This window comes from Grampus griseus (assembly GCF_964374135.1).
Source record: "Grampus griseus genome assembly, chromosome: 1".
Classification (NCBI taxonomy): domain Eukaryota; kingdom Metazoa; phylum Chordata; class Mammalia; order Artiodactyla; family Delphinidae; genus Grampus; species Grampus griseus.
In genome coordinates this window covers 174264227-174282429 of record NC_139017.1, presented here as the reverse complement: position 1 = coordinate 174282429, position 18203 = coordinate 174264227, and the positions used below count along the sequence as shown (strand labels likewise).

The following is an 18203-nucleotide window of genomic DNA, read 5'->3' as shown; positions in this document are numbered from 1 at the left end:
GGCCAGAGGGTGGAAACCACCCTTGCGGGCGCCCGGAAACCCCGCCCCCAACATGGCGGCGCCCAGAAGTCTCGTTGGAAGCCGTCCCTCCACCGTCATGTGACGCGAGCCCTCGCCTCACCCGTCTGCAGCCACTCCCAGTCTCCGTCCCAAGCTCGAGAGGGCCACGTGACACTCCCGAGGCCAGTCACGTGAGGCGCGGATCCTGGGTGGGAGGGGGTTGGCGGAGGGGTCCAGAGTGGCAGTAAAGGAGGAAGATGGCGGGGTGCAGGGGGTCCCTGTGCTGCTGCTGCAGGTGGTGCTGCTGCTGCGGTGAGCGTGAGACCCGCACCCCAGAGGAGCTGGTAAGAAGCGGGTGGAGCCGGGCTGGGGCGGGGGCGGTTGCTAAGGGACGGCGAGAGGCGTTGCCGGGGGTGGGGCCGGGCCGAGCTGGGCCCGCAGGTAGCAGCGGGTGGGGCCTGGGGACCGCAGCCTGGGCTCTCGAAGCATCTGCCCGGCTTCACGTGCCCAAGTCTTGGGTCATTTCTCAGAACCCCTCCCTGGAATCTGAGGGAGAACCCAGGCCAGCTTCAGTTAATCCCATCCTTATATTTTTTTATTTCCATCTGAATGGAGTTTTGAATGAAACGAGCGTTTTCGGAGTGAGCCCCCTCGCTGGACTTTGTGCATATCATGCAGCTGGCTTAGTTTCTCCAGCCCTTTCTCACTCTATCCCTCACCCTTTCTGGGTCACTGATAATCCAGCGTCCCTCTGCAAAGCACCCTGGGAAAACTTGAGTTGTGTCCCCAGAGTTGACAAGTCCCTCCTGATTTCAGACTCGGCATGTTATCAGACGGAACCTGAACTCTTTCCCCCTTAAACTGGCAAGTGACATCTTTGAAGTGTCCTGACGATGAGAGGTTATTTGGAGAATGTATAAGTAGGAATGAAGCGGTCACCTGACGACTGTGGATCCCCACCACATTACCCCCATCCCAAAAGGTTTTTTTTTTTTTTAGGTCTTGTTCCCATTTGATGATAATGGCTCCAGATGACTTAGAAACTAGTAGCTGGTTTCAGTAAATACTTCTGCCTCTTTCCACTTTTAAAACCATTAAAAAGGTCTTCCTTCTCTGGATCTGTTTTTCTAGACCATCCTTGGAGAAACACAGGAGGAGGAGGATGAGATCCTTCCAAGGAAAGACTATGAGGTAAGTTTCTTAGATGCTGTCTTGGGTAACATAAGTAGTGAGTGACCTCACTTCAGAGCGAAGCATTAGGATTCCAGCCAGAGATGCTCTTTGACCTTCTCTCCCGGGGAGTGAGTGGGTAAGATGTAACTTCTTTGTGGGAAGGGGCCTGTTTAAGAAGCGCTTTTCTCACCTCAGCCCCAAAGCAGGGTCTGGGTGTGTCTCCAGGCTCTCATAGATCTGTGGCACCTTAACCTGGATAGAGCATGTGTTTGCCATTAGACTGTTTGCTTTTTTACAACTTGTAGAGACCCAGAGTCAAAGCCACTGACAGTGTTTGCTAGTAACAGGTGTGGGCCAGTTCTCTTCTAAGAGAACTGGGTTTTCAGATGATTGTTTCCTGCCCAAGCAGCTTCTCTCAGAATTGTCAGTGCTTGGTTATAGTTCCAGATTTCAAGCATGGGACTCTGAAAGTGTGTGTGTGTGTGTGTGTGTGTGTGTGTGTGTGTGTGTGTGTGTGTGTGTGTGTGTGTGTGTGTGTGTTAAGGCCAGTGCTGCGGGAGTGCCTTTATCATTTAATCAGTTTATGATGACATTTCTATGATTTTTGAAATGGCAAAAACAAGCCATGGTTGTGATAGAGGATTCGTAAATGATTTATAAAAAGAAGCTAGGGAAAAACCCATAACACTGCTCGTTAAAAGATGATTATTCACTTTACTAAACGTCCTTTTCCATGTTTTTTTCTTAAGTAACAAAGTGAGAGTCTACTAAATACACTATTTTAACATGTTTTCCCCTCCCAGTTGATAAGAATTTTTGTAGCAATAGATAGTTTTCTGTAATATCTTTCTAAATAGGGGAATAGCATTTCATTGTGCCACAGTTTCTTGAATCTGCCTTCTCTATATTATGAACTGCATCGTTGTGACCATCCTTTCTTGTTCATTCTTAATTGCTTTCTTAGGATCAATTCCAAGAAGTGGGCTTAGTCATGTCTATGTTTAATGCTTTAAAGAAAATGTCAGGTAGACTTAAAAAAATCAACATCCTAGAGCAATAACATACCCAGACTAATTTTCTTTCTAATATTTTATCTTACTCTGGCTGTAGAATTTAGTGTAACTATTATGATTTATAGCTTCGCATGGAATTTTTAAAAAAACTTTTATTATAAAGAATTTCAAACATAGACAAAAATAGGCAGAATAGTACATTGAAACCCCCTGTACTCATCACACAGCTTCAGCAGCCATTCAGCTCATGCCTAACGTTGTTTCATGTAGGCTCCCATCCACTTCCCCCTTCCCATATTATTCTGAAGGAAATGCTATACATCACATCATTGCACCCGTAAGTAATTCAGTGCGTATCTCTAGTATATGAAGACTTTTTTTTAGCATAACCCAATACCATCTTCATACCTAAGAAATTCACGATAATTCCTTGGAATCAAATAACCAGTGTTCAGATTTTCCAGTTGTCTTATAAACGTCATATGTACTTTTTAATAGTTTGTTTGAATCAGGTTCCAAATGAAGTCCTCACATTGCATTTGTGTGATATATCTTTTAAGTCAAGTAGGTTTAAGATGAAGTAGATTCCACCTTCATCTTTTTTTTTCCCCTTGCAACTGACTTAAAATAACTTTAGGAGTCTAAAACTTGCCAACTGTACCACAGTGGTATAGTGTAATGTGCTGCTCTGATGTGAGTGCATTTAATCAATCAAAAAGCACTGTATCCACTGATGTATTGTCTCATATTTCTTAAATATTTGTTTGCTTGTACATAGTTGAGACACTTGCAGGAATAAGTATAAGACAGTCCATATTGTGCTGTCATCTTGCATTCCCTCATTGAGCCTGAGCCTGGTGATATCATCCTGACTGCTGCTATGACTGACACTGTCTCAGCTTTCATTCTACTCCTGGGAGCTCACTACGGCATCTGTGCTCCATAGACCTACTGTATCCCCGGCTCCTTCACTCCTTTCACTATATTGCACTCCTATTTGTAATGCATTTACTTTCAGCTGATATGCATATTTATGTGAATTTTATGGGCTAATGTTCTTTTGTGTGAGTCATTAATATTTCTCAGTTAACCATCTCTTCATATGAGCTTCTTGAGAGCACTTGCTATGTGTAAGAGCAAACTTAGCTAGGCACGTGATCAGAAAAGCCTGCCCAGATTTTATTTATGAGGGATCAACTAGAAAACCCTTCTTTTGAAGCTCTTTCTAAAATGTGTTCTTTCTTGCCTTAGAAAGAGTTCATTGCACATACTTGACTCTTTGATAAGTTGGGGGTCTTACAAGATGTTAGTCCCTGTTGCTTTTTTTTTTTTAAATTGAGGTTTGTAGTTTTTTTTTATTTTATAAATTTTTTTTTTTTTTTTTTTTTGCGGTACACGGGCCTCTCACTGTTGTGGCCTCTCCTGTTGTGGCGCACAGGCATGTGGGATCCTCCCAGACCGGGGCGCAAACCCGTGTCCCCTGCATCAGCAGGCGGACTCTCAACCATTGCGCCACCAGGGAAGCCCAGACAATATCAGGTTTTAATAACAGATCATATAGTTCATTGGTACCTGTTTACCAAGTGTCAAACTTCCAGCTAATTTATTTTAAAACAAGAAAAAAAGATTGGTGTTCTGGTGTTGCAGTTGTTTCTAAATGTCCCTTTAACAGCTTTATTGAGCCGTAATTCACATGCTATACAATTTACCCATTTAAAATGTACAGTGCAATTTTTTTTAGTATATTCACAGAGTTGTGCAATCATCGAAGCAATTTCAGAACATTTTCATCACCCGGAAAGAAACCATGCACCTGTTAGCAGTCACTGCCCATTCTTCTTGCCCCTGACCGTAGGCAACCACTAATCTACTTCCTATCTTTATACCTTTGCCTATTCTGGACATCTGCAAGCGTTTTCAATGTTTATGGAGTCACAGTGTTATTAGAGCCATCAAGCAAATAGTTAATTGCCAGTGATTTTTATACATATTTGCTATGAAGAATAGTCATATTTTCAACATGTCAGTTTTTTTCTGTTGGTTCCTAGAATGTGATGTCACTTAATTGATTAAAAAATATATACGTGTGTGTATATATGCACACACACATATACACAAACACATGTGTGTGTATACATACAGCTGACCCTGAACAACACAGGTTTAAACTGCTCAGGTCCACTTATATGCAGGTTTTTTCCAATAAATACAGTGCCTGTATTTTCATTTTACAGATATTTAAATTAACTAAGTGTGGGGAAAACTTTGTGTTCCATTAGAGATCACAATATGTGGAATCAAAAGAGCTAGTATCCAAACTCAGCTTCTTGCCCTTGGGTGAGTCATTTATCAATTTCTTCATTTTTGAGGCAGAAATAGCAAAATTCGGATTTTCGACTGTGTGGGAAGTCGCTTCCCCTAACCCCTACGTTGTTCAAGTGTCTACCATATGTACGTATATGTGTAGACTCTGTATGTGTATATATGTATAATCATTAAATACATATATATATTTAGTCATTCACGGATGGGTCTAGTTTCCCAGCAGAAGTATAGTTTACAGATTGAGTTATTTTTGTTTTGTAATCAGGAAAACAATTTTGTTTCTAATATAAAAAGCACACCATGTTTGCTGGGAGAATTTTAAATCATATCCAGATGTGAATGCCTCCTAAAACACCAGAGATAACCACTGTTAACAGTTTTCCCAAATGTTTTGCATTGTATGCTGACATACAAATCTTAATTTTATTTAATCAAAATAGGATTATGTTATACATTTTATTCTGCATCTGCCTTTATTTATTTTGCATCTTGCCTTTTTTACTTAATTTTTGCACATTTTCCCCATCTGTCTTTGTAGACCTGTCAGAATTATTTTATGGCTATATAGTCTTCTGTATCTGGGTGGATGATAACTGATTTAATCAGTCGGCTCTTGTTACTCCAGGACCCTTTAACAAAGGAATTTGGACTTTGGGTATAAATGGAAAAAACTGTCTTTGGGTATAAATGGAAAACACTGTCACGTGTCACACCTGTGTTTGTTTGGCTGACTCAACTCCTGTCTGGGAGTGTGGCCACCGGGCCAGTGTCCAGTTTGTTCACTAGCTGACATGTAGGTAGCAACAGGTTATGGGGAGAGAGCACACAGAAGACTGTTTTCCTTTGGTGCCAAACTGCTGCTTCTCATGCAAGATGTAGAAATAAAATTATTTACTTTGAATTGTTTCTTGAAATGACTCTGGCCCACCTGCAAAGCATTTGCAGAACAGCTGTGTTCTGCGAAGTTTAAGGAAAACAGTCTCCACGTTTGTTTCGTGACTAACCTCTTTTTCACAGACACGAACTGCAGAAGGTACTTAAAATTAGACTTTCTAAATTAATTTGGTTTTGGTTAATTGGAATATTTGTTCATCTAATAGAGTAAGTTGGGTAACACTAGTGACAGCTGAAGGTCTTTTAATGTTTGGCAGAAACAGGACACTTAAAAATATGTAGTTTAAAACTTCTTGGGACTTCCTGGTGGCTCAGTGGTTAAGAATCTGCTTGCCAATGCAGGAGACACGGGTTTGAGCCCTGGTCCGGGAAGATCCCACACGCCACGGAGCAGCTAAGCCCGTGTGCCACGACTACTGAGCCTGAGCTCTAGAGCCCGTGAGCCACAACTACTGACGCCCATGCGCCTAGAGCCCGTGCTCCGCAACAAGGGAAGCCACCGCAATGAGAAGCCTGCGCATCGCAACGAAGAGTAGCCCCCACTCGACGTAACTAAAGAAAGCCCGTGCGCAGCAACAAAGACTCAACACAGCCAAAAATTAATTAATTGATTAATTTAATTTAATTAAAAATTAAGCAAAAAACTTCCTAAAGCGTGAAGTATACACCTAAAGCAGCGCTGCCGAAATGTCCGTATAAAGCACAGATTGCGATACTGCAGGTCTGAAGGGGCTGAGGGTGTGTGTTTCTAACAAGCTCCTCCTGGGTGCTGCTGTGCCCACCTGTGCTTTGAGTGGCAGGAACTGGGAGTTTTATCCCTTTCCAGGTTTTGGTAATTCTTCCTATTGGCTTGGGACTTTTTTTTTTTAACTCACACGTCCCTCTTTCAGAGTTTGGATTATGATCGCTGTATCAATGACCCTTACCTGGAGGTTTTGGAGACCATGGATAATAAGGTGAGTCCTTTATTGATCTCTTGGGACCAAGTAGGTCTTAGGACAGCTTCTTTTTCTGTTCTAAATAGTCAAGTAAATTTCTTTACCCCTTGGCCTCTTAACCCTTTTCATGAGATATCTGCATTTATTACTTAGTCGTTCAACCTGCCAACCAGAGTGCCCGCTGTCAGTGCTCCTGGCCCGGCCCTTAGCGTTCTTCAGTCTTGCATTGTAAAGCACCTGCCACCCCAGACATCATCACTGTGCTTGCTGTCCATATGGAATTTAGTCTAAAACTGGTTGGCTGAGTTGTATTCCCTCCCTGCTGTCATCATAAGCCTGCAATAAACGGATCATTTCTTTCCTTTGTGAACAGAAAGGTCGCAGGTATGAGGCGGTGAAGTGGATGATGGTGTTTGCCATTGGAGTCTGCACAGGGCTGGTGAGCAGGCGGGGCGTGGGGAGACGATGGGCCAAGGGGCGGAGGGGGTCAGAGGGCAAGCTCCAGCCGGCGAATAAGTTGTTCGTTTTTATAACAGAGACTGCCTTATCCCCCCCCACTCCTTTTTTTAAGATCATGATCCTGACACTTTTTCATACGTCTCTTGCCACGCAACTCTGATGCCCTTTAAAGCACGCAAAGGCTTTTTGAAACTGCGTTTGGAAAGAGCGGAGCAGGCCCTCACACACGTCTGTACTGTTCCTCTCCAAGCACCAGTGGTCTTCCTTGGTCTCCGATCTTTTTTACCATCCTTTTCCCTCTGTGCTTTAACTCTCCTTCTGACAACTTAGCTGCACCCCTTTCTTTTGTGCTTGGAGGGGCCGTGGCGCCAGGCTCAGGTGGGACCCTCCTGTAGCCACAGTGACTAAGGAAAGGCTGTTCACGTGTGGCCTGTTGGTAACATTGGTGCAGGTGACCAGCGAGAACAGGCAGTGGGGGGAAGGGGCGGTGCCTCAAGGGGAGTGCCTGTGACAGCGGGGAGACCTGGGTGACCGCCCACGTGCTCTTCACAGGTGGGTCTCTTCGTGGACTTCTTTGTACGGCTCTTCACCCAGCTCAAGTTCGGAGTGGTGCAGGCGTGTATCCTTTTCACGGGTCTTGGTGTTTCCGGACGTCAGCAGTTGCTGACTCTGCTTTCCTGTCTAGAAGTGAGTTTAACAGCAGACGTGATCTTTGAAGAGCTACGTATTAGCCACTTGGGTTTGAGGTTTTTCATTATCATCGAAGGACATGAGAGGAAGACTTTAATAGAAAGGTGCTCATGTTCATGGTTAGTAAGACCTGAAGCACAGATGCCTATTTTCCCTGATCGATCTATGAATTCATTGTAGTTCCAATGGGAATTCCAGTAGATTGTTGCTGGAACTCGAAAAGTCTCTTCCTAAATTTGTGTGGAATAGTAAAGAGCCCAAAGTAGCTGAGACAGTTTTGAACAACAGACAGGGGAATAGCCATACTAAATGTCAAGACATATAATTTAAGATACAGTCATTGAAACAGTATCATATTGGTGCGGGAATACCCAATTAGACCAGTGGGAAATAATAGAGAAGCAGAAACTGGCCCACACACATATAGAGATGTGGTGACTGACAGAGTTAGTGTTATAAATTAGGAAGGATGGATTAGTTAATAAAAGATGTTGGGACATCAGTTATCCACCTGGAAAAATACAAAATTAGATTCTTTGTACTATAAATTAATTCCAGATGGACTGAAGATGTCAATAGGCGAAACAAAACTTGAAGAGACGATGTAATGTTGAGAGTACAGAATAATTTCTAAGGACTCCAGGAGGCACAGAGTGAAGGGGAAAAGATCAATAAACTTGACCACATCAAAGTAAATATTCTATTTATACACACACAAAAAAACCCCAAACAACAATAAAACACCATAACTAAAAAACAAGTTTACAGCCTAGGAGAGGTTGTTCCCGTGCATTTAAGAGACAAATAATTAGTATCCAGAATAGAGGGAGAACTGCAGCTCAGTAAGAAAGAAGTCCAAACAGCCCAATAGAAAAGCAAGCAAAGGATGTGAACAGGCAATTCTCAGAAGAGGAAAATTAGCCGATAAATAAACCTGTGGAAAAGTGCTCACCTCACCACCAGCAGGGAAATGAAAATCAAATACATAGGAAGGTGCACCTTCCTAACTCCTGAGTTTCTGTTCTAAATGTGGCCCTCAGACATGCACAGAGATGTTCATTGCAGCTCTGTGATGGCAAAGGATTGAAATCCCACCAAATGGGAGAGTGGGAAAATTGATGTTCACATGATATAGTTTTATGTAGAAGTCAAAGTAAATGAACCAGAGCTTTTCCATCAACATGACTAATTCTCAGAAAGCGTTGAGGGAGAGGAAAAAGGCAGCTGTAGAATGTGCATCAAGTGCAATGCCATCGTTTTAATTTTAGAAGCACCTAGAACAATGTGGATGCACATGGAAACTTGCAGGGGAGGATGCGCAAGAGTTTCAGCTTAGTGGTTTCTTCCAGGAGAGAGGGAGGGAAACAGAAAGGGTTTTGTTGTTGTCGTCGTTGTTTTTAATGGTATCTAATGTTTTCATTTTAAAAAAATACCTGGAGCAAATGTGGCATAACACTGAGATTTGTCAAGGCATGGGCTGTGGGAGTACAGGTGTCTGTACCTTACCTCTCATAATGTTTGAAGTATTTCATAGTTTAAAAATGGTTCCTAACGTAGGAGACATCTCAGGCAGTTGTGTTTTTTTTTAAGTTTATATACGGAGAACAGGAGGGTGTGCAGTAAGCAGCCACCGTGCTTCAGAAGAGGAGAAGCTGCCTCACTTCAAGTGACGGTAGGACCGCCCCAGCTAGCGGGCACGGTTTCCTTAACCCCATGTCTGTAGCGGTGGAGGAGTGCAGCCAGAAAGGCTGCCTCGCCCTGTCCCTCCTTGAACTCTTGGGTTTCAACTTGACTTTCGTCTTCTTCGCGAGCCTTCTTGTCCTAATTGAGGTGAGGTGGTGGGGTGTCGCCTTTTTGCTCATGAGGTTTTGCTCTCATTTTCTCCATCTCCATTTTCGAAATGTCAAGAAACTGATTTAGACTTCGAATATAGATTCCCGTAGAAAAAGTGGTCTCGTTCACTTAGAGATGTTTTCTGAAAGTGGTTTCAGCCTCTGGTGAGATTAAAGAGGAACAATCTAGATGAGAAGGTTGGTTTTCGACCTTGGTAGCACGTTAGAAATAACCTGGGGAACGGTAAAAATGACTTTAAATAACTTTAAAATACTTCAAACTTAAATGCTTTAAACTTCAAAAGACTTTAACTTTAAAAGTGACTGATACCCAGCTTAGACGAGTGAGGTAAGACTCTCCGGTAGTGAAGGAGGGCATCGATTGTTGAAAGGCCCCCCAGGTGATGCTGAATCACCAGGAACTTGCTAGAAATGCATCAGACCTACTGAGTCAGAAGCCCGGGGGGCAGGGGCAGCCTCTGGTTTCACAGGCCCATGGGGGGCAGGGGGGTGGGTGCTGCTCTGGTGAAGAGGGTCAGTTCGCCCTCTTTGGTGAGGCTGTCCAGGGTGAACCGTAGACCCAGTGGAGTCTGAGTTTCTGGGTGTACCTGCTCTCCCCATCAGCCAGTGGCAGCGGGTTCTGGGATACCCGAGATCAAATGCTATCTGAATGGTGTGAAGGTGCCCGGAATCGTGCGTCTCCGGACCCTGCTCTGCAAAGTCTTTGGAGTGCTGTTCAGTGTGGCTGGAGGTAAGGAGGGTCTTTTCTGACCTTTATCCTTGAAGCGTTCAGGGGACGAAGATGACAAGAAGCATCATGTGTGTACACTGAGTAGGTTCGGATTTGAAGGCCCCGGCCTCAAACAGGTTTCTGCACTGTTTGTTGATGGGTTATTTTTTAAATACAGATGCTCTGAATTAGTTACCATTCAGAGATATCTGACCAGCACACCACTGAGTCTTGAAGTAGAATGAATGTCTAATTGGTTTGTGGAGTTGGCCTTTAGCAAAGTCAGCAAGTTTTTGTGCCAGATAATAAATATTTTATACTTCGTGGGCCAAGAGGCAAGAAAAGAAGCTATTAGGTAGGTGCTTAAACTTACATGACCGCTTAAAATGTATCCATGTGAGAATGTAAAGACCATTCTGAGCTCTCTCAGGCTGTATAAAAACAGGCAGCAAGGCCGTCTTGGCCCACAGGCTATGGTTTGCTGACCCCCGATGAAGAATTTCAAGATTATTTTCTCCTGTTTGATGGGAATTTGACTCACCCTTTCTCTTACAAAGTCATAGGATAATCTTTGTTTTATAGTTGTCAAGAGAAAGGTCTATGTAACAAAGGTCTCCTGACCCAGACCGTTCTGTGCTCACTGATGGCCTCCCCCTTTTCCACCTGTTCCAGGGCTCTTCGTGGGGAAGGAAGGCCCCATGATCCACAGTGGAGCAGTGGTAGGGGCTGGCCTCCCGCAGGTAAGGGTTGATGGTCTGCGGGGGCGGGTTACCCCTGCGAGTGGGCCTCCTGCACAGGGGCGTGTCTGTGGTTGAATTTGGAAAAAATCCATCGGGAGCATCCCAACACGGCTTCGGAATCTGCTGTCACTTTGGGTTGACGAGAAAACGATATGGTCTGACTCCCAGGAGAGCAGGTAGCTGGTACCTCGAGGCTTTGACGAGGCCCTGCTGAGTCCTAGGAGCAGGAATGGGACAGAGAGAAAGTCTGTTCAAATGAAAGTCACCCGGTGCTCCCACAGCCTTTGCCGAGCACGTCCACGCAGGGTGGCTTTGTGGAGCGTCTCGGGAGAGGCTGGAAGCCTTGGCTGAGATGGTCTCAGGCGCAGGTCTATGCTGATTCCTTTGGAAGCAATGCGGGAGTAGCAGCTGCTGTTCATTAGCGTTAGGTGCTGTCCGGGCCAGACTCTCATATACTGGCTCCTTTAAAGCCACCTCAAGGGTGGAGTTGCCCTTATCATCTTCTTTCTGAGATGAGGAGCTGAGGCTTAGGGAGGCCAAGGAGCTCGCTCAGGACCCCAGGCTCCCGTGCTCACGGGCTGGTCCACGTGGAGAAGTCTCAGTTCCCTATGAACTGTCGCTTACGGACGTTTACATCTCATGTTCTAAGGGGAGGGAGTTGCTGTGCGGCGGCCTGAGATTTTGTCGAGCAGGTTACGAGTTGGCCCCCTTGGCCCTTCCTCGGTGACTCTGCCCCATGACGTCGGCAGCAGCTTTCAGTTCCGCCTAACCCTTTGCTCAGCAATTTCCCCTTTTCCTATTGGACTCGCTATGTACAAAATGCAGTTTCTGAGGGGCCTAGAAATTGGGGGGCAGGAAAAGCAGTTCCTCCCCAAAGCCGCCTCTCTTCCCATCTGCTGCCCCGGACTCCTTCTCGCAGTCCCTGCCCAGGCACGATCAGGCTACAGGGACTCCCCGGCGCTGTGGATGCCTGCAGCTTCGGGCCCCTCTCTGACTTTGTTTTCTCTTGTTCTAGTTTCAGAGCCTCTCTTTACGGAAGATCCAGTTTAACTTCCCCTATTTTCGAAGTGACAGGTATGGAAAGGTTGGAAATTGGGGTGTTTTTTGGAAAAACCAAGCCGTTCATTTACTGCCACTGAGACCCTACACTTGCTCTAGTCCGGCTCACACTCTCCCCTGCTGGGCGGGCTGCGTGCAGAACCCGACCATCCAGAAGGAGGTGGGCTTTGAATTATTCTTCTGAAGATTAGGAGCACAAGGGCCAAGCAGGCATCATGGCTTCCATTTTGTCGTAACGTAGGGCCTCTAGAAGCATCTCAGACAACGAAGAATGTGGTCCAAGATCGAACATACGACCAGGGAAGTCCACAGGCATATTATCAAGGATGGAGTTTATTTGCTTGGTCAGCCGCGTCTCGGGTTTGGAAGGCTGCTTCTGGGCACTCTTCAGCCCGTGGGATTTGCGTGTGTTACTGACCTGCACACCTGGCAAGGCCCTTGCAGTCAGGGGCCCAGGGGCCGGGTTGCGGTCCGCCTTCTCGCCTCGGCGTTCCTGCCGGTCACTGTCACCTGCCCCTCTGCTCACAGCCACACTTGTACGTTTTCTCTGGTGCTGAGCTTTCTGGAAGGAAGGTCTGATGAGCCAGTGGCTCAGCGGTGCCACCAGAACCCTCCAGCCTGCCTCCTGAGAATCCATGTTGAGAGTCAACGGACGTCAGGGAGTCCCCCCACCTGGCGGAGCTCCTCTGGGGAGAGCGTTTGGCTCATAGGTGAACTGCTTTGGCTGCCGAGTTGCCTCCCCAGAGACCTGCCCTTCATGAGCCCTGACTGTTCGTGGGTCTCGAGATGTTAAAATGTCAGTGCATAAGGAAGTGAAAACTTGCCTTTCGCAGCCTGAGGGCTGTTTCTCAGATAAACCGTCTCTCTTTTCTGTCCTCAGAGACAAGCGGGATTTCGTATCAGCAGGGGCGGCCGCTGGAGTCGCTGCAGCTTTCGGGGCCCCCATTGGGGGTACCTTGTTCAGTCTGGAGGAGGGCTCATCCTTCTGGAACCAAGGGCTCACGTGGAAAGTGGTGAGGAAGACCTTCCCCTGAGCTTAACCACACCCCCCAGATTTAAACTGGACACCTCTTACCCGTTACATTTACCAGTAGTTTTTTTTTTCCTCTTTTACTGTTTACCAGAGTCATACTTTAAATACAGTTACAGATGTCTGGAGCAGAAAAGGTATACCATGCAAACACTAACCAAAATAAGGCTGGTGTAGTAGTTTCTTAACGTTAAAGGAGACTTTGAGACAAGGGGAATTACCAAAGTGAATGAGGGACGTTTCACGGTGATAAAAGGCTCGATTTAATCGATAGTTTTAGTTAACCTGTGCTTCTGATGAGACCAAGAGAGTTGACGTTACTGGAAACTCCTTTGCTCTAGACACCCATAACCTCCAAACTGTGGACTTTTCTGTACTTCCCATATTAGCACCCTTCCCATCCTTAGTCAAGCTGCTGCTCTTCTCTCCTGACGAACCATCCGACCCGATAGGTGAGACCGGCTGTGGTCCTGATGTGAACCCCCGTCTCCTGCCTCAGGGGAGCACGTTCTTCCTCTGGTGTTTACTGTTCCTTTTTTGGCACAGGGTCTGGTGCATAGTAGGCTGTAAATGAATAGTCCTTCACAAAAGGCTGAATGAAAACTCCTAATAGCCTGATTTCCAACTTCTCACACTTGTGGTGTATCTACTGCCGTGGTCACCAGGGCCCTGTGTCCAGACCTGGAGTTGGCCGGTCTCTGTGCGGAGCAGGAGGTTGGTGGGGACACGTCTGGGAGGAGGCAGGACCTGTCGCTATCGAGTGTTCTTGTTTTTTCACCTATCCCCTAGCTCTTTTGCTCCATGTCTGCCACCTTCACCCTCAACTTCTTCCGTTCTGGGATTCAGTTTGGAAGTTGGGGTTCCTTCCAACTCCCTGGATTGCTGAACTTTGGCGAGTTTAAGGTACGTTTTGTCCTTGCCCCCCAAATTTCTTTCTTGACCCGTGAAAATTGCTCTTAAGTGCCAGAGAGAAGCTGTCAGAAGGGTAGGTGCGTCCCTGCCCCTGTCGTCTCCCGCATGCCCTGTGCTCAGTGTGGGCGGGATTCCAGCACTGCTTTGGCTCTCGTAGGGAGAAGGCAAGATCGCTTCTCGTCTCTGTCTTTTTCTGCTCCTGTCCCTTCCTGTTCTCATGGGCACTCTGGTTTTTCTCTCTCCCTCCCTTGCCCCTTCTCTCAGTGCTCTGACTCTGATAAAAAATGTCATCTCTGGACGGCTATGGACTTGGGTTTCTTCGTCGTGATGGGGGTCGTTGGGGGCCTCCTGGGAGCCACATTCAACTGTCTGAACAAGAGGCTTGCGAAGTACCGTATGCGAAACGTGCACCCGAAACCTAAGCTCGTCAGGTACCCACGCAGTCACCTCCCCTCCTGCCGTGGCCCCCAGGCCCTGTGTAGACCAGGCCATCTCTCCCGGGGAATGGACCCCACTTCCCACACCAGCTTTCATGTCATGTCTAAGACTGAAAATGGAAACCTGTTTGTCAGATGGGCCAAAAGACTGAGGCTGAGCTTAATTTATATCAGAGCCACTGGCTCACTCCCAGCCTCTCTGGACTTGGCCGCCAGGACGCATGGCAAAGTCAGTATTGGCCCTGCGAGGGGTGCACTCTCACTAGACTCTCGCCCCAGGACTTAAAACGGAAGGCCGTTCATTCCTCGGAGAGAGATGATGTGGCCGCAGCAGCCCACGTTACTGGCTGCCCACTTTTTACGTGGAAATTGCTGGAATGCAGCGAGTCACTGATAAATTCTGCTCACGTGCTAACAGCAGGGGCTGCTGTGCGTGCTCTTGGGGGAAAGGAGGGCTGGAGGTAGGCAGTTTTTGAGGTTCCAGGACCAGGTGACTTTTTATCCACAGTAACGGCTGCGCTTTGCCTCCTAGAGTCTTGGAGAGCCTCTTGGTGTCTCTGGTGACCACCGTGGTGGTGTTTGTGGCCTCCATGGTGTTAGGAGAATGCCGACAGATGTCTTCCGCAAGTCAAGTTGGTAATGACTCCTTCGCACTCCAGGTAACCCTGGTGCACCTGCTACCTTTGTCCTACACACGCGAAACAGAAGAATCCGGAAATGTATGGCTTGCCTCAGTTTAGAGCTAATAGACGTGTTGGGTTCATTGTTCCACACCTGATTCAGATTGCCCGGGGTGGGGCGGGCGTTGTAGTAGTCTTGTTACCTAAGAGAGGATGTGCACCAAACTTTCTCTTTCTCACTTTTGTGAAAAGTCCTGGCTCTCATAGAGGGAACTCCTCTCCCTCTCTCTCCCCACCCGTCCCCCTCCCTCCTTCCTTCCCTCCCTCTCCCCCCCCCCGCCCCCGTCCTTCCTTCCCTCCCTCTCTCTCTTTGTTGAACAAAACTAATTGGAAACAGACGTTCAGGATGCTGACTGTCTGCTTCTCCTCCGAGCCTCAGTTTACTCTTTGACCCCCCCCACCCCTGAAAGGTGCACGCCAGCCTCACCCTCGGGATGTAAGAGGCACCCCTCAGACGGGAGAAAGGAGTGCCTGCCTCAGGGCACACGGTGGTCCTGGCTCGTCCTGCATCTTCTAGTTTTTCTGGGTTTAGGCCATTTACTGGCATGCCTCCTCTTTGCATTTCTCCTTTTCCTTTCCTAGGAGTATGTGATGTTTTCTAGCACCTTTCCCCGAAAGAGCCGGTTGAGTGAGGTAGGCATTGGAGCTTACTGTACCCTGTGTTTTTCAGTCCAGTCCGGTGGGTCTGAGAGCCGGTCTCTAGGGTGGAGGCTGGAGGTTCTCTAAGTACATGTCTTGTTGCCTCCGGGGAGCCACTCGAGTCCCTCTGAGCCCCTTTGGGCTTTTGTCTTGAGTGGCTGCCTCTTCCTTGTCCCCAGGAACAGTCAGTGAACGGCTAGAATGTACTAGGTCAGAGGTCAGAGGTCAGCAAACTGCGGTCCATGGTTTTTACATTTTTAAAGCGTTGGGGAAAAAAAAAAAAAAGAAGGACGTGTGACAGAGACTGTATGTGACCTGCACAGCCTAAAATATTAACTGTCTGGCTCTTCACAGGAAATGTTTGTTGATCCCTGTTACTGGCTATTCCCCAAGGCCACCTCTTACCAGACCAATATTTTCCAAAGTGTGTTCTAAGGAACATTGATACACGTGATTCAAGAGCAAACAAATGGAAAAGGATTCTGTGGTCAGATGGGTTAACCAGAGCTGAGTAGGTTTCTTTAATACAGGATTTCTCAGGGCCTTTAAAGTTCCAGTAAGTGTTAGGAATGTTTGGAATGTTCGTAGTGTGCCAGGTGTTCTACTAAGCACTGTACATACATGACCTCATTTAGTCCTTACCATTGCCACGTTGGCTAGTATTGTCCCCATTTTACAGATGAAAAAACTGAGGCAAACTGAGGCCTTGCCCGAGATCACCCAGCTAGTAATATATAGCATGAGGTGGGTATTATTCCCATTTCATAGATGAGGAAACGGAAGCTTCACAAAATTAAAGACCTTTCCCAAGGTCACTAGAGGGTGGCAGTGTGAGAGTCAAATCCACCTGATCATGGAGCCTGTTCTCTGCTTTTCACAGATACACCGATTTCCAGCAAGTGCTGTGATACTTCTGTATGCGTTTGACCACAGGACTCTTTCCAGAGCACCTTCAGGACTAGGTTCCTCCAGGCATAGTTTGGGAAACACTGCATGTGCTGGTGATTAAGCTGTCGCCTCAGCTTGTCCCCCCTTCACTGTTCCGCACACGCGTCTCCTTTGCCAGCTCCTCCCTGCCAGGTTCTGCCGATAGGGGGCGCTCTCCTGTCTCCTACAGCAGCCTTCATCCGGCCGTGTTGCCCAGCCAGGTCCACCTGGTAGGGTTATACAAACCCATCACCTGGTATTGTTACAGGGTCCGCATAAGGGCATCTTTACAGTGTCATTAATATCGATAGAATGGAATCCAGGAAAAGTCTGCTTAGTTAACTTTGCAGGAAGCACTCTCTAATTGTTTGCCCAGTGAGAGGTGTGAGGTCTGCCCCCTGTGCTCCTTGTACATCGCCAACCAGAAAACAGATACCCTCGCCCTATAACGAGTCCAGCAGTGCCCGGAGCTCATCTGCTCACACAAAACGGTGAAGAGAATGAGAGGGCTGGGATGTGGAGAAGTAATCTCTCCTCCCAGCTCGGGTTTTGTGCAGCCAGGAGCGCGGTGTCTGCATCGGGCCTCATGTACATGGGTTTTCTTCTGCAGCAAACTCGGGTGGAGGCTTTTTCCATTTGGGACAAAGTTGGGGCGTTAGGTCAGGCCGTGCCCTGGACTCTCCTCCGCAGACGCCTGTCCACTCCCGGCCACTTGTCGGTCCCCTGCCTCGTCCTCCACCATCCATGGTGCTCTGGGGCCAGGCTTCCCGCAGTACCACTGACAAAATTAGCCCTGGGAGAGGAGGCAGAGCCAGACCATGGTGAACCCTAAGTGTAGTTACGTTTTTGTTATGAATGTGCATGAACAGGGCCCTCCTCCTGATTCTTTCTTTCTCAAAACGCAAGGAATACACCATATCACGGTTGGCTGCTCTTGGGGATCGATCTCTTTTCTGCTGCCTGTTTAATTTACGGGTAAAGCTTGCAAACCAGACTCTTTCGACCTCGCTGGAGACATCCCACTTGAAGTCTCAGATGCCCTCCTCAGGGGCCCTTATTTGACTTTCTGATTCCTTTTTCTTAGGTCACATCAGAAGAAGTGAATTCCAGCATCAAGACCTTTTTTTGTCCCAATGAGACCTACAATGACATGGCCACACTCTTTTTCAACTCCCAGGAGTCTGGCATCCTTCAGCTTTTCCACCAGGATAGTGAGTATCCGGGAGGGCGGGGTTTGGGGCAGGAAACAAATGGTTACTCCTCTGTGAGACAGAGCCAGGCTTGCCCTTCATTCTAAGCGAGAACAGGGCTTTTCGTTGGTAATGCCAACCCAGACAAAATTGGGGTGTTTGCCTCCGGTGCTGGAGGTGAACCGGTCAGGGCACAGAAGGACCTGGTCGGAGCCAACGCAGTCTGGTGGGCCTTGGCAGGCATCTTAGCGGGACTCAGGTCGGTCTGTTCTGGCTTTGCAGGTACTTTTAGCCCCATCACTTTGGCGTTGTTCTTCGTCCTCTATTTCGTGCTTGCGTGTTGGACTTACGGCATTTCTGTTCCAAGCGGCCTTTTTGTGCCTTCCCTGCTATGTGGAGCTGCTTTTGGACGTTTAGTTGCCAACGTTCTCAAAAGGTACCGCGTGTGTGTGTGTGTGCGCATGCGCCTGAGCGTGCACTTGAGTACGTATGCACAAGTGTGCAAATCATAACTCCCTCCCGCACCCCCAGTGTG

General features: G+C 47.2%; 1 protein-coding gene across 2 annotated transcripts in view; it reads left to right on the top strand.

Moving 5' to 3' along the window:
- The first annotated feature begins 224 nt into the window (after positions 1 to 224).
- The window catches only part of CLCN6 (chloride voltage-gated channel 6), a 28512-nt gene continuing 10533 nt past the window's right edge, over positions 225 to 18203 (top strand). Inside the window, exons 1-15 of one of the 2 annotated variants that reach the window (XM_082669205.1) lie at positions 225 to 344; positions 1132 to 1191; positions 6296 to 6361; positions 6717 to 6782; positions 7355 to 7421; positions 9216 to 9322; positions 9949 to 10075; positions 10727 to 10794; positions 11810 to 11868; positions 12734 to 12866; positions 13673 to 13786; positions 14060 to 14226; positions 14765 to 14891; positions 17563 to 17689; positions 17951 to 18104. In XM_082669205.1, coding sequence (XP_082525331.1) covers positions 258 to 344; positions 1132 to 1191; positions 6296 to 6361; positions 6717 to 6782; positions 7355 to 7421; positions 9216 to 9322; positions 9949 to 10075; positions 10727 to 10794; positions 11810 to 11868; positions 12734 to 12866; positions 13673 to 13786; positions 14060 to 14226; positions 14765 to 14891; positions 17563 to 17689; positions 17951 to 18104 — 1529 coding nt within the window. In that variant the 5' untranslated portion in view covers positions 225 to 257. The remainder of the gene's footprint in view (positions 345 to 1131; positions 1192 to 6295; positions 6362 to 6716; positions 6783 to 7354; positions 7422 to 9215; positions 9323 to 9948; positions 10076 to 10726; positions 10795 to 11809; positions 11869 to 12733; positions 12867 to 13672; positions 13787 to 14059; positions 14227 to 14764; positions 14892 to 17562; positions 17690 to 17950; positions 18105 to 18203) is intronic. The other variant, XM_082669206.1, reaches the window with a different exon arrangement.